General features: G+C 49.3%; 1 protein-coding gene across 1 annotated transcript; it reads left to right on the forward strand.

Moving 5' to 3' along the window:
- The first annotated feature begins 209 nt into the window (after positions 1–209).
- On the forward strand, positions 210–3,675 carry LOC123410777. The gene has a single exon (XM_045103719.1). The coding sequence runs from the start codon at positions 254–256 to the stop codon at positions 1,256–1,258; it is 1,005 nt and encodes a 334-aa protein (XP_044959654.1). The 5' UTR covers positions 210–253; the 3' UTR covers positions 1,259–3,675.
- The last annotated feature ends 12,058 nt before the right edge of the window (positions 3,676–15,733 follow it).

The raw sequence follows: 15,733 nt of genomic DNA on the forward strand, positions 1-15,733 counted from the left end.
GACCAAGCGCTGTGAACAGCCATCCGGGCTTGGATCAGGCAAAGGCAACGGCGACTCTCTCTCCTTTCCCTATCTTCTCCTACCTCCTGTGCTTCCTCCCCAAATCCTTGTATTTGAGCTCGATTTCTCTGTAGTGGAGTGATTCTCGAGTGGAACCTAACATCGTGGTATCAGAGCCTTCTCACCATCCTTCCAAATTCGTCAAAAAAAATTCCATCCAGTTTTTTTCCCCTCGCGCCATTCCTTCACCACCATGCATCCTGAGCTGAAAGCTTACCTGGACGAGTTTCAGGCGAAGGCTCAGGCGCGCTACGACGCCACGGACAGACTGTTCGCGCAGTACGACGCACTGCTCTCCAGGCACATCACGGGAGCTTCGACCCCGCAGCCGGCGCGCTCCGCGGTCGTGGCCTCCGATGGCGGCCTCACCCACGACACCCTTGTCCCCGTGGTTGTCCCCGACGTCTTCTCCGCCCCCTCTTACACCAGCAAAGCCCAGGAGGTCCTCGAGCTCATCCCCGATGCGTCCCCTGCGTGCATCACAAGGGCGCCTGTCATCTGTTCGACATATGGCTCGAACCAAGTCCTTGCTGGCATCTCGACTCCACAGCCGGTGCGTCCCATGGGCACGGCAGCCTATGGCGGCCTCACCAACGATGCAAGAGTCCCCGCGGTCATCCCCGACGCCTTCTCCTCCACCACGAAGGCACAGGAGGTCATGACGGCCCACCATGATGCATCCCTGGACTCCATCGACCCGACGCCCAAGACCTGTTCGACGACTGGCTCGACCCAGGTCGACTCCCTCATCAACGTCGACGAGGCCCAAGACGCCACCACCATCGTCCACCCCGAGCACGCGGTCATCATGAACTACACAAAGGTCACACAGTTCATATCGTTGCAGGCAGCGCTATCCATCGACATCATCCATTCACCGCAGATGCCCATGAAACGTGATATGGGAATCGAGCAACAAGGTCAGCTGCTACACCCAACATTGCGGTCCTCGTTTGCGTATCATTCAGAGTCAACATATTTAGAAGCTGCAACGGGAAGCTCCTGGTTCGTGTCATGTCCTACTGGGAAACTTTGGCGTTGTTTGCAGTATGAGCATCGACAACAATGGCCGCCCCTTGTCCCGGTACAGATTGTTGTGAACAACGCTCCCTTGTTCCACGACACGGCTAGAGGCTGCGTCTATGATGACTTTGGATATGTGTGGTGGCCACCGGATCACCAACTCAACTCCGTATGATGAACGAATTGCGAGCATGGTTAACTCCTAGTCAGCATGCTACTGGGGTTGTGCATCTATCTCATAACATGAAGAACCCGGGTACTTTGAGTGCAAAACTGTCAAGCCAAAAAGATCTTCAATTAACGCAGTTCAAGCAAAATCATTATTCCCTAGATATTGCAACACATATTGCAGATGTACATGGCATTGAGAGTCATTTGCATAACGTGATTCAGCTCTGGGCAGTGGATGTCTTTGCATGTGTGAGTATGCCAGGGATGGACGGAATCTCTTGGCATGGAACATTTGCTACACATACAGGTTATCTGATTTCTTGTATGTCTAGACAATGCCCATGGCCGTCATTTGATTGCTTTAATGAAGGCGCGCACCTGAGGAGTTGCCAAGCAGCACAGTTATGGTCAAAGCTACTGCAAGTAGAATTTCAGACTAGTACTCCTGGTTCTCCTGATACAAATCACACGAGAGAATCCTGTTGTGGCTCTCAGTTTAATGGAATTTCAGAATAGCAAAAAAGTGAGCGCTATGAGAACTCCTATTCTACTGTTAACAATCTTGGTTCAGTGGTATTTGAATCTCATGATCTTGGTTCGGGTTATTTATACCTCAGGAGAAAAACCTTGTGGTGTCCGCAAAATGAGCAACAGAAAACATGTCCTTCGGAGAAAGTTATTTGCAGGATCCTTATGGTGTCAAGACTTATCTCTATTCCAAGTCTGAAGGAAACACAATTAATGGATAATGTGGACTTCACGGTGGCAGAACGGTTGTTCTTTGTATCATCTATGCAACCATCTTATGAATTGCATGCTCAAGTTCAACAAACTTCGTTTGGCCGTCGGCTCTCTGTTTCAGTTGAGCTTCAAAGTTATGATGTAGCCAACCCCCGACCAAGACCATGGCCAATGTTCGAGTTTACTCAGGAAATCATTCAACCGAAGCTACACTTGGCATCAGTTTTAGGTCATTATTGCACAACTCATGTGGTGTTCAAGCAAATCTCCAGTAGTCAGCTCTATCTACAGATTGGCCACATGAGGTTCACGTGTGATGGATTGTGCAATGCTCCTGGAACGAACAACTTGGAATTCACTGATCCTGCTACCTATTTTGCTTCTCTGCTACTCACTTCTCCTGCTATCAATCACACTGGGTTCTCCTACTCAAGTACAACTGCTACAACCCTGAAACCACAGTTTACTGTTTGCCCTACTGAATCACTACGGCCCGGCTTATTATTATACGAGGAAGATGGTCAGCAATATGACAATAAGCTCTTTCAGCTGGTGAGCGAACACATGTCACATACTGTAGTTATTCCACAGTTTATTTTCACTTTGCATGACGGTCACTCTAGTGAATTCTGCAACCCCAATGGGCTCCTTTCATCAGCTCCAGCCTTAAAAAAGCTACAACTACTTGGGTATACAAGTTTGATTTGCTCTGGCTTTATTCAACAAGTTCCCTGTGGTTATGATTCTTCTACTGCTGCTTGCACCATCTACTTGGATGATCCATCCCTTCTGGCCTTTATTACATTCGCAGGAGCTGCTCCATCTGTTGTGTGGTCTACAGAATGTATGCACCTCGTCCTTGAAGGATCGGATGAGCTTTTACCATGTTTTCTGCCGAAGCCCCCATGGAGTCATCATGCTTTGCATTACGCCGTTAGTAGGCTCGTGATTGTTGCAGGATCATCACCTTGTAATGCCCAGTTTGACTCAAAGGAAGCAATCGTGTGGGCATGTCACCTTGAACAGCCATGGACCCAGGCGGCAGCAGTTTGTCCATGTGGATTCCTCACTCACTGGAAGAAACTGGTCGCTGTCGAGACCAATCGGTCCTCGATGGCATCGGCTTGGGGTCAAGCTGAATCTCAAGGGGTAGGGGATGTCAGCAACCCAATTTCCGGTAGCGGCAGTCCACGCAGCAAGCCCATCAGCTCATGGGCCGAGCCTGGGTGCGTGCCAATCGAAGGACATACTACAAGTATGCAGACCAAGCGCTGTGAAAAGCCATCCGGGCTTGGATCAGGCAAAGGCAACGACGACTCTCTCTCCTTCCCCTATCTTCTCCTACCTCCTGTACTTCCTTCCCAAATCCTTGTATTTGAGCTCGATTTCTCTGTAGTGGAGTGATTCTCGAGTGGAACCTAACAATATGCCCGTGAGGTTTTGATAAGTTTGCTTACATACCATCTGTTGGGGCCTCTGGCGGCATTATAACCATATGTAATAGCTCGGTTTTCACTTGTACGGTAACCCTCACAGAATATTTTGCCCTAGGAGTTAAATTCTTATCCACACAATCATCTCATTCCTGGACACTAGTTAATGTATACGACCCATGCCAGGGAGGAACACAGAGAACAATTTGTCCATTGGATGTTCGATGCTAATATACCCACTTATGAAGATTGGCTTTTGTTGGGGGACTTCAGTTTCATCTGATCGCATGACAATCACAACAATCCAGGTGGTAATGTCCATGACATGATCACTTTCAATGATTTTATCAGAACACAACACTTGGTGGAACTCCCCATCAAGGGCAGACTATACACATGGAGCAACATGCAGGTTGACCCACTATTGGAACAAATTGATTGGTTTTTTATGACAAAAAACTGGACCACCACATTTCCCAATAACACGGTTAAAACACTAGGTAAACCAGTTTCAGATCATGTTCCCTGCTTGATTATCATTGAAACATCAATCCCTCGAAGAAAAATCTTCAGGTTTGAGAGTTTCTGGTTTGCTCATCCGGGATTTCTGAATGCTGTCCAACAAGCTTGATACATCTGAATGCTGTCAAACAAGCTTGGGACAAACAACTGGAAATTTAAAATGAAAATGCTGCCTCAATCTTATGCAAGAAATTTAAACATGTAAGGCAAGCACTCAAAGAGTGGAGCAGAAATATCTCAAGACTTTCAAGAGCCATCACAAACACTAATAAAGCTCTCCTTCAAGTTGATGATCTAGAGAATAAAAGACCACTCACCACAGCTGAATTTAACTTTCTTCGAATTCTCAAATCACATCTCTTGCGACTCTTGAGGTACCAAAAGGAATACTGGAAGGAGAGATGCACCATGCATTGGATCCACTTTGGTGATGAGAACCCCATTGCCACAGAACGATACCGAATAAACTCAATTGCGTCGCTGGTGGCTCAATATGGTACTACTGCGGAAGATCATGTGGGTAAAGAATCGACACTTTTTGAAGCTTCCAAAGAAAGACTTGGCTCTTCCACTGATCATGAAATGAAATTTGACATACCTACTATTGTTAAAGCTAGAGAAGACATGGACTTGTTGACCGCCCCATTCATGAAAACTGAGATTGAGAACGTGATCAAGGATATGACGTCAGGCAGAGCTCCAGGACCCGGCGGCTTCAGTGGCGCCTTCCTCAAATCTAGTTGGCACATCATAACAGAAGATTTCTATAGGTTGTTGATGGTGTCTGGACTAGGGGTACTCACCACATCGTCTCCCAACCAGAGTGTCGGGCCGAGTACCCCCATGATGATTCACTAATGGGCCACTTCGGGCAGCCCATGATGCATACAAGGGAGATTCCACAAGACTTGGCGCACAAGTCAAGGACTCCTCTAAACCCTAGGCTTACGGTACATTATATAAACTGAGGCGAGGTTAGTCAATAGACAATCTCATATTCATTGCTACAATCTCATGATAGAGACCTATACTATGTACTATCCCCATATCAATACAATCGAAAGTAGGACATAGGGTATTATCTCCTTGAGAGAGCCCGAACCTCGGTAAAATCCTCTTCCCATGTTACTATTGCTCCAAGGCGCCTAGCTTAGGACCCCTACTACGAGATATGTCGGATTTGAAACCGATATTGGTGCTTTCATTAAGAGCCTGCTAGGCAATCATCGCGGATCGATGGGATAATCAGGTGTTATACTTTCAGTATAATTCATTTTGTGTAGATCAGTTCGTTCGCAAGTTATTTTCATTGTCGTGTGTGATTTTCTTTCGCTGATCGGTTTTGCCCTCGCCTAAAAATCGGGATCAAAAGATATTTTGGAATGTTGGCAGTTGTTCTGCCAAATATAATGATTAGAAGGGGATAAATACAGGGAGACAGCCCAAGCGGGCAAACACCAAGGAGGTGAAAAAGGGAGAAATCAAAAAAACACCAGGAGCCAAAGCCTCAGCCGGGATCAAAAGGGATGCCAGCGCCAACCATATTCCAAAGACTAAGTTCATCTTTGATCTTGCGCACAAAAGCAGACTTATGTAGAGCCTCTTGCTGAAACAGACGCCTATTTCTTTCCTTCCAAATTTCCCATAGAGTGAGCTGAATGAGCGAGATAGTACTTTTCTTTGTGGCCCTGGAGCAAGACGAAAGCAGCTTTTCATCCAATCCTTGATGTCCGAGCTTCCGCTCCAAGCGGCTGGTCGCAGAGATGGAAAATTTGCAGTCAAGGCGACGGAGTCCCAAATGTCCTTGGACCACGGGCAATCTACAAGAAGGTGATAAGGTGTCTCCAAACTGCACTCGCATAAGGGGCAGGAATAACTATTTTCCCAGCCGCGTCGTAGCAACGCGTCTCTTGTGAGGATTTTACCCGAGAAGATAGTCGAGGTGAAAAAGCAGCATTTCCTCGGCACCCAGGCCGACCAGATTAATTTGTATCCATCCATGGGAATCGAACCCTCATACTGAAGCGGGTAGGCTGAGCGAGCAGAATACTTCCCATCAGGTGATAACCGCAAAGTAATCAAGTCCGGTTGATCTTGTTGCAACACTATCTCGTCCAGCAAAGATGCCAAAAGGTAGTAAGTTCGCACAGCATGTGGTCCGTAAGTCCCATGGCCAGATCCTTCAGCCAAACTTCATTCTCCATGGCCTCCTTGACCGATCTGTTTTTGCGAGTGGAAGTTTTGTAGAGAGTCGGCGCAATGATCTTAGGGCACTGCCCCTTAAGCCATCGATCGTGCCAGAATTTGGTACGAGCACCGTCACCCAGCTCAATACTAGTCGCCATTGAAAACAGAGCCTGTTCGGTGTCATCGCATGGCATGTAGATGTTAATCATGTTGCTCATGTAGGATTAGGAAAGAAAGCCAAACCGAGTCCTAGTAGTATTAGGATTCCTAGTCCTAGTCTATTTCCATAGTCTCTTGTGGACGTGTATAAAAGACACCCTAGGAGTGTTGATTGTAACACCAGAAAAACGAAAAGCAATACAAAGCAAAGGCTTGACACGGGCCTTTAGCCATCAAATCCATCTATCAGTTTTATTCGTGTCGCTAGTTACGCAAGTTCCGTCAAGTAGCCGGCCGAAGCAAGAATCGCGTAGGCACGCCTGTACAACTGCATACGCACGTTCAAAAGCCAACAATTGGTATCTAGAGCCTCAACGATCTACGATCTACGATGACGGACAGCGACGCTGAGTCGGTCGAGTCCGGCAGCAGCGGTGCCAAGGCGAACAAGAACGGCGACAAGGTGAAGAAGGGCGTCAAGTCAGCAACTAGTGGTGGAGGAATGAGCGGCGCTAACGTCCAGGCGCATCGCAACATCCCCATCCAGTACCCGATGCTCACCGACGCCAACTACGGCGTGTGGGCGGTGAAGATGAAGATTATTCTTCGATCCCTTCGAGTGTGGGAGGCCATCACGGACGACGACGTCGACGAGGAGCGCGACGAAGGTGCCATGGCCGCCATAGCCCAGTCCGTGCCGGATTCCGTGCTGATGACATTGGCGGAGTTCGAGACGGCAAGAGAGGCGTGGAACGCACTCAAGGAGATGAGGATCGGAGAAGATCGCGTCACCAAGGCTCGGGCACAAGTGCTTAAGCGCCAATTTCACAAGTTGCAGATGGAGGAAACTGAATCTGTGAATGACTACGCCATGCGTCTTACTACTTTGGTGGGAGAGATCCGCGCGCTTGGTGCAAAGCTCGATGAGACCGAGATCGTGGAGAAATTTTTCAGTTCTGTCACTGATAAATTCACGTACATCATCGGCACGCTCGAGCAGCTTTACGACATCGACGACATGACCATAACGGAGGCGATCGGACGATTGCGGACATGGGAAGAGAATGCTCGTGGCTGTCGGAAAGGCAAAGGAGGAGGTAGTGACCAACTCATGTACTCGCGCACAGATTGGGAGGCCCCAAGTAGCAAAGGAAGGCGTGACGGTGGCGAAGGCTCAAGCAACACGAAGGGCGATGGACAAACCGGAAAAGGCAAAGGAAAAGGCAAACCACAAGGTCGTGGTAAGGCGGGCCAATCTAAAGAGCAGAAACCACGGAACTTGGACTTGTCCGAGGTCAAGTGCTATAACTGCAATAAGATGGGTCACTTTGCGAAGGATTGTCCAAAGCCTAACAAGCGGGAGATCAAGGCAAATTTGGCAAAGCAGGAAGACGAAGGTCCAGGTCTTCTGATGGCCGAAGTTTGTGATCTCGCTGAAACGGTGGTTGTGATACCAAGCCGGAAGGTGCTACTTCATGAGGAAAAAGTGACACCAAAGTTATCCGGTGATCAGAACGTGTCGTGGTATCTCGACACGGGTGCCAGTAACCACATGACGGGGTGCAAGGAGAAATTCCTCGAGCTGGAATTCGATGTTGAAGGCTCGGTCAAGTTCGGTGATGGTTCAGCTGTGGAGATTTGCGGGCAAGGATCTGTCCTCTTTGAGGGTCTCACAGGCGAACATCGCATACTCACCGGAGTGTACTACATCCCACGGCTGCGCAACAACATCATCTCTATTGGGAAGCTTGACGAGAATGGATGCAAGGTGAATATAGAGAGCGGAGTGATGACGATCTTCGACAACCTCCGAAACGTGCTAGCTCGTGTTAATCGCACACGGAATAGGCTCTATATCCTCAACCTTGATCAATCTCAACCGGAGTGTTGGCTTGCCAAGAGTGATGATGATTCGTGGTTATGGCATGCTAGATTTGGACACGTTAACTTCTACGCCTTGAAGAAGATGTCAAAGATGCAGATGGTATCCGGGATGCCAGTTATCGACCATGTTGATCGAGTATGTGACGGGTGCTTGGTTGGAAAACAGCACCGCAGGCCATTCCCTGCTCAGTCTACCTATCGTGCAAGTGATGCACTCGAGCTGCTCCATGGTGATCTATGTGGCCCTATCACCCCGGCAACTCACGCTGGAAAGAAGTATTTCTTCCTTGTGGTAGACGATTACTCGAGATATATGTGGGTCATTCTCCTACGATCTAAAGATGAGGCGTTTGAAGCGTTCAAGAAATTGAAGGCTGCAACAGAGATGGAACACAAGCTGAAGGTTCGCGCTCTACGGACAGATCGCGGCGGAGAGTTTACGTCGAATGAGTTCAACGACTACTGCGAGAAGATTGGCATAAAGAGGTTCCTCACGGCACCTTACACGCCGCAGCAGAATGGGGTCGTTGAAAGGCGCAATCGAACCGTCGTTGACATGGCAAGGAGTTTACTCAAGAGCAAGAACCTGCCAGGGACCTTTTGGGGAGAAGCTGTCTCGACGGCGGTCTATCTTCTCAACCGGGCTCCAACGAAGGCGGTGATCGGCAAGACTCCGTATGAAGCAATTTACGGACGTAAGCCGAATGTGTCTCATCTACGGACATTCGGGTGCGTGGCACATGTGAAGACGGCGGAGCCGCACCTCTCAAAGCTTGCCGATCGTAGCACCAAGATGGTGTTCATCGGATACGAGAGCAGTTCTGGCACCAAGGCATACCGTTTCTACGAACCAAGAAACCAGAGCAAAGTAACACAGAGTATTTCCTCTATCTAGCTTAAATCGCTGAGTTAAGTTCCGAGCCGCGGAGACGATCGATCGTTCCGTTCGCTAGTACTCGCCGAAGCCAACGTAGGGCTGTTCGTACAAGAATCCATCCACGTGATTGCTTGCTAGCTTAACTAGCTTGCACGAACGTGTGCGGGAGGATTTGATCAGCCATCTAAAGCTAACATGGCAGCGAGCCTTGTGCCCATGGTCGAGAGGGGTCCTGCCGTTCTAGCCATAACCAACGCAGTCGCAATGCTCTGCCAAATTTTGTGAAGTCCATGACTCCAGTCCTCCTAGATGCTTTGGCCGGCAAAGTAAACTCGAGGCAACGCGGCACTGCCCACCATTACAGACACTCTCTCCACTCCATAGCCAAGCACGACATAACTGGATCAATCTTTTGAAAACCCACTTGGGAAGACGGTGCACGGTCATCATGTACACCGCAAGGGCAGCCAGGTTAGATCTAAGAAGCACTAGCCGACCGCTCTTGGCCATCATGCCGCCTTTCCAGCAGGACATACTTTTACCGAACTTGAGAACAAGAGGTTCGAGGTCAATCTCAGTCAGATTTCTCAAGGATAGCGGCATCCCAAGGTAGGAAGTTGGAAATTGTTTAATTGAGATTCCCAACGGTGCTAAAATGCGATGCAGGTTCCTAGCAGTGCAACGAATAGGAAGTGCCGAGCTCTTGTTTGCGTTGGTGTGAAGGCCCAAGACCGAGGCGAAGCCGTCCAGAAGTAGCTTGACCATGCGAGCATCTCTTTCTGAGGGGTTAAAAAATATAGCAACGTCGTCAGCATAGAACGAGTAGCGCATGAGGTGTCGCCGACCTGGCAGCTTCGATAGAACGCCAGCCTCCGTGGCCATCCTCATCATATGATGTAGCGGATCCATCGCCAGGATGAACAAGAATGGCGACATTGGATCGCCTTGTCGAAGGCCTTTGCGGTGAATAACCTCCTCAGAGTGTTGACCGTTAATGAGCACACGGGATGAGGAGGTGCACATAAGCACAGCGATCCAACTCCTCCACCGAGAACCGAACCCTCTGGCCTGAAGCATATCAAGAATGTATTCCCACGAAACAGAATCAAAAGCCTTTGTGATGTCCAGTTTGAGGAGGATTGCTGGCTTCTTCGTCTTGTGTAGATACGCGATTGTGTTTTGGACGTACAAGAAGTTATCCTGTATGTTGCGGTACTTAATGAAAGCACTCTGGGAGAGGTCGACTAGATCCGCTAGCTTTGGCGCAAGGCGACGTGCAAGCAGTTTTGTGAAGATCTTTACAAGGCTGTGTAGAAGTGATATAGGTCAAAAATCTGCTAGGTTGTCACCCCCATGCTTCTTTGGGATAAGCACAATGAAGGCCTTGTTCACCCGTGTCAGCCCTGTACTGTCCATACGGTGAAGCTGATTCAAAGCCGCAACCACATTCATCTTGATGATATCCCAGCAGTGCTTATAGAAGCCAGCGTTATAGCCATCCGGGCGGGGGGCCTTGGCAGACGGCAAATCTTCGATGACCCGCTTTACCTCATCAATGGAAAACTCTCCCTCAATATCTGACAAATCTGCCTGGTCCAGGTCCAAGGACTCCCAATCAAGAGTTGATGTGACCCCTTGCGATGTACCAAAAATGTTCTTGAAATGTTTGCCTGCTAAGTCCGTCATGGCAGCGCTATCGGAGACAATCCCGTCAGGCCCGTGAAGCAAATGGATGGTATTTTTACTATGTCGTGCATTTGCCTTGCGCTGGAAGAATCGTGTGTTGGCATCACCTGCCTTCAGCCAGAGGACTCTACTCCTTTGGCGCAGCTTGATTTTCCACACAGCAGCGAGCCCTAATGATCTAGATTTGAGCTTTGTACGCAGGTTGCATTCCTATATAGACAGGCTTCTGGTCTTGTGCTGCATCTAACTGTAGGTTGATCTCGTTAACCACATGCATCTGCCTTTGAATGTCACCTATGATCATTTTGCTCCAAGCCCGGAGAGCTTTGGTGAGCCTCCACACCTTGAAATCAAGAGAGGCAAGGGGTGATCTGCTACCCACCGTTTCATCCCAGGATTGGCCCACCAGTTCCTTGAAACCATCGATGAAGTGCCAGTAGGCTTCAAAACGGAACCTCCTACTGGTTCTGAGCAGCGCGTCATTTCAGAGGAGCAGCGGACAATGATCTGAGATGGATGAAGCTTGCGGCAGCAGCTTGGCTGCTCGGAACAAAAGCTCCCAGTCAACGTTGGAGAAGGCACGGTCAAGGCGGACAAGTGTTGGCTGAGACTGCTCATTACTCCACGTAAACTTCCTCCCAATCACTGGTATCTCATGAAGGCTCGATCTATTTAGCATTCGTCTAGACTTATTCATCCACCGTCTGCAGATATGGTCATTGTTCTTGTCCGATGGGTCCGTGATCAGGTTGAAATCTCCAATCAGCATCCACGGTCCCGACATAGAGTTGTGGATCTCAGCAAGCTCGTTTAGGAAGGCCTGCTTACGAGAGTAGTCGTGCGGACCGTAAACGGTGGTAAGCGACCAAGGCGTGGTTTGCCCCTCTAACAAAAACGTCGCTGTGATGGAGAAGGTGCGGACTACAATCGCCGACGCAACGGCCAAACTAAAGCGCTAGCATAGAAGTACACCGCCACGGGTGCCTTCCGCCAAAAGCGCCGCGTGGTGGTCAAAAGCAGGTCCGGCAATCTCTCGGATGTCCGAATCGGCTACAACGGCAAGCTTTGATTCCTGCAAGCAGATGATCGAGCATGAAAGCTGATCTAACAAGGCGCGAACCGCAGCCCGTCTTGCTTGGTTGTTCATTCCTCCCACATTCCAGCTAGCAAGGGAGAATGTGCTAATCATCAAATAACTTAATGGTCCACTGAGTACGGTTGGGGCATGAACAACCCAAATGGGAAAGATACATGGGGGGCACAGAGGCTCTTCTAGCAGCCAAACCGCGCATAACCACATTCAGCAAGGAGTTCAAAGGAAAGCAATTCATGGGAAACTAAGAGGTTTGCCGATGTCAAATGCAAGAAAAGCTGTGCTCACGCAGCATGCCCGGCAAGCTCCTCCAAGACGGCTTGCAACTCCGCATCAGGCAAGCGCAGCTGAGAAGGAGAGGCCAAACCAGCGATCTCCGCCAGCTTGGACACATTCTCTGGAAGCATGGACGTGCGAAAGAACTGCAGATAAGAGAGCAGGGTATCATCGTTGAAGTCTTCCTAACGCTTGATGAACCCAAGCTTGACGGTGATGAAGGCCTGAGATCGCCTAGAAGAGGAGAGGTTGGAGCGGAGCTGCTGAAGCCTAGAGCTTTGTCGGGAGGCCTTTACAGCTCGGAGAAGTCGCTGCTTGAGCTTACGGGGAGGCAGAGAAGAGACCGCTGGCGGCGCGCCCAGGATGGAGGCGGACAGAAGCGCTGCGATTTTGCGAATGAACTGACGCTGCTCGTCGATGTGTAAACCTGCCACTTTCTCTGTGATCGCAGAAACAAGGCCAGGGCACGGAGATGAGGATCAGCCATGCATTGTGCGCACCAGGACATCATCAGGGAGATTTAATTGCTGCTTTTCTTTTCTTTTCTTTATTAAGTCTTGAGGGAATAGGCGGTATTTTAATGGACAGTTTGTCTTACGCGTACGTACTTATCAAGACAGGCATGGCACTAATCGTTTCACAATTTTCTGAGATTTGATCGGCTAGGCGAACTAGCTTTCAAAAGTGCCATCGTCGGAGGAGTCCCTCGTCACCAACCTGCTGTTCAGAGCAACTCCAAGAGCATACCCATATTTTGGATAGTCAAAACCATTAGGCTGGTCACAATGGGGAGGAACTTAGTAGTAACATCACACACTCCAATACAAGTTTGCTTACGTGGCACGTATTTAATGAAGAGAGAGGTGCTTGTGGTAACTAGCTAAGTTACCAAAACATCACACACTTCAAGAAACAATGAGTCTATAGCCTAATAAATGCAACGTTGCATGACACTACATACATGTTACTCCCCATTGTGAAGGTAGGAACATAGTCTAGGAAAGTGTGTATGTTACTATCTTATGTTACTCCCCATTGTGACCAGCCTTATGGATAGAGGAGAGAGAAGGTTTGGGTATCAAAAAAATTCTGCTTTTCAAGCTTATCCATATTTGGATACCCAAAAACTTGATAGCTCATTCTTTGTGCTTCTAATTCTATTTGTGCAAATGCAACCGAATCACAAATACAATCAATTCAAACGTGCTAAATTAAAATTCTCAAATTGTCAAACAAATAGTGCATATTACAACACAATGTTCATCAAATCAAACACAAATGTTAAACGAAACCGAATTAGCAATCGAAATACGAACTCAAGTATCTTGTTCTCCATTCCACTTCCACCACTCCTCGATGAGATCTTCTTCTAGTTGTCGATGAGTATCTGCATCTCTAATTTCATGATGAACTTGAAGGAAGTGACTCACGCGGTCAGCACGTCTACGAGGATTCACCACCCGCCCCATAAAGTCGTAGTGGTGACCAAAATCTTGACCACGCTCGTTCTCGATGATCATATTGTGCAATATCACACAAGCCGTCATGATCCTCCCTAGGGTTTTTTTGGTCCCAAAACCTAGCCGGTCCACGAACAATAGCAAATTGAGCTTGCAAAATCCCAAATGCCCTCTCCACATCCTTTCTAGCGGCTGCTTGAGCACTATGAAAACGAGATTGTTTCTTACCTTGAGGGTTAGGAATGGGCTTGACAAATGTTGCCCACTGTGGATAAATCCCATCTGCAAGATAATATCCCTTCGTGTACTTGTGTCCATTCAACTCATACTCAATCTCTGGCGCTTCTCCATTGGCCAAGCTTGCAAACAATGGAGATCTGTTGAGCACATTGATGTCATTTAGTGATCCGGGCAAACCGAAATAGGCATGCCAAAACCATGTATCCTCATCTGCAACAGCCTCAAGTATGATGGTTGGATCCTTGACATGTCCGGTAAATTGCCCATGCCATGCCGCTGGACAATTCTTCCACCTCCAGTGCATGCAATCAACCGAGCCAAGCATCCCTGGGAACCCTCTTTGAGCATTCAACGCTAAAAGCCTCTCCGTGTCTTGAGCATTGGGTGCTCTCAAGTATTGTTGGCCAAAGCACTTGATAATTACTTTTGCAAACCGCCTCAAGCAGAAGATGGTTGTGCTCTCGGCCATTGTAAGATGATCATCTACCAAATCAGCAGGTATTCCATAAGCCATAATCCGTATAGCTGCGGTCACCTTCTGCAATGTGCTATGACCCAACAAGCCCGTGCAACTCCTTCTTTGCATCAAGTAGTTGTCATATTGACAAATTACCCCGCAAATATATTGGAACAAGTTCGTGCTCATCCGAAACCGCCGGCGAAAGTAACGCTGAGGAAATACCTGGGGTCTACCCGGAAGTCCAAAGTAGTCCAACATGATCCGTTCATGGCCTTCTTGCCTTCGCCTACGAAGCACCTCACGCCCGACACGACAGCCTCCATGCTTGGGCCGCTTGTTTTGCTCCATGTCCATCATCATGAGCAGAGCTAGCTCCTCATCTTCATCCCACTCTTCTTCCTCCTCCGATGATGAACCGTTGCTCAATTCTTCCTCAAACCGAACCATCTAGAAAAATAGATAGCACATCGAAATCTAAATAGCCAAGTACCAAAACATTTCTATAGATGTTTGAAACAAAAAATAAAAAAGGAAAAAAATAAAAAACGAAGAAATTACCTTGCAAGCAAACCGACGAACACCTTGCAGGCGGCGGCGGCGATTTGCGCCGGCGAGGGCGTCGGGGACACGGCGGCTGTCGGGGACGTGGGGAGGGAGGCGGTGAGGACTTCGGGCAAGCGGACGCGGCCGCACGCCGCTCCTCCTGCCGCCGCGGTGAGGTCGTCGGCTGCCGCACGAGCTTGGCGCCGCCTGAGCTCGCCGCTGCCGGCCGAGGCGGGGTGGAGGTCCAGGAGGCGTGCTGGAGGTCGGGGAGGTGGAGGGACAGTCGCCGGCGCCGAGAATCGGCCGCCCCGCGCTGGGCGGCGGGGCCTCGAAGCGGCGGACGGGCGGCTCGATGCAGCGGCGTCCGTGCTCGCCGGTGGCCGGAGGAGGGAGGCGGGGGTCAGGGAGGGGTCGGGGACGGAGCGCCGATGGCCGGAGGGGGCGGCGGCGGTGGCGGCGCGGCGGCGGGGTCATGCAGGCGGGGGTCAGGGAGGAGTCGGGGAAGTTTCCCCTCGGGCAGTTGGTACTCCCGCGCTGATTTTGGGTCAGATGGGTATTTGCTCCCAAAGACCCAAATATGCCAATTCTGAGCTAAATTTTGGGTAGTGACCCAAATTTTTTTGTATGGGGACCAGTTTTGGGTATGCTCTTGGAGCTGGTTTTTTGCCCATAATACCCAAAAAAGCAGTTTTTGGGTATTGAGAGCAAATATGTGTATGCTCTTGGAGATGCTCTCATGTCGCTCGGCTCAGGGGCACCGGTGTCGTCACATCGACTTGCTCACATAGCTCTGTCACGCCTTCATGCATGCAGATAATTCGCATCGACAACACGACGCCGCTACCTCGACTAGCTAACATCATCTTCCCACTTTTTACCTTGGGTTTCTTCGCCTTGCCGTTCGAACAAAAACATCAA

This window comes from Hordeum vulgare, chromosome 1H (genome assembly GCF_904849725.1).
Source record: "Hordeum vulgare subsp. vulgare chromosome 1H, MorexV3_pseudomolecules_assembly, whole genome shotgun sequence".
In the NCBI taxonomy this organism is placed as follows: Eukaryota; Viridiplantae; Streptophyta; class Magnoliopsida; order Poales; family Poaceae; genus Hordeum; species Hordeum vulgare.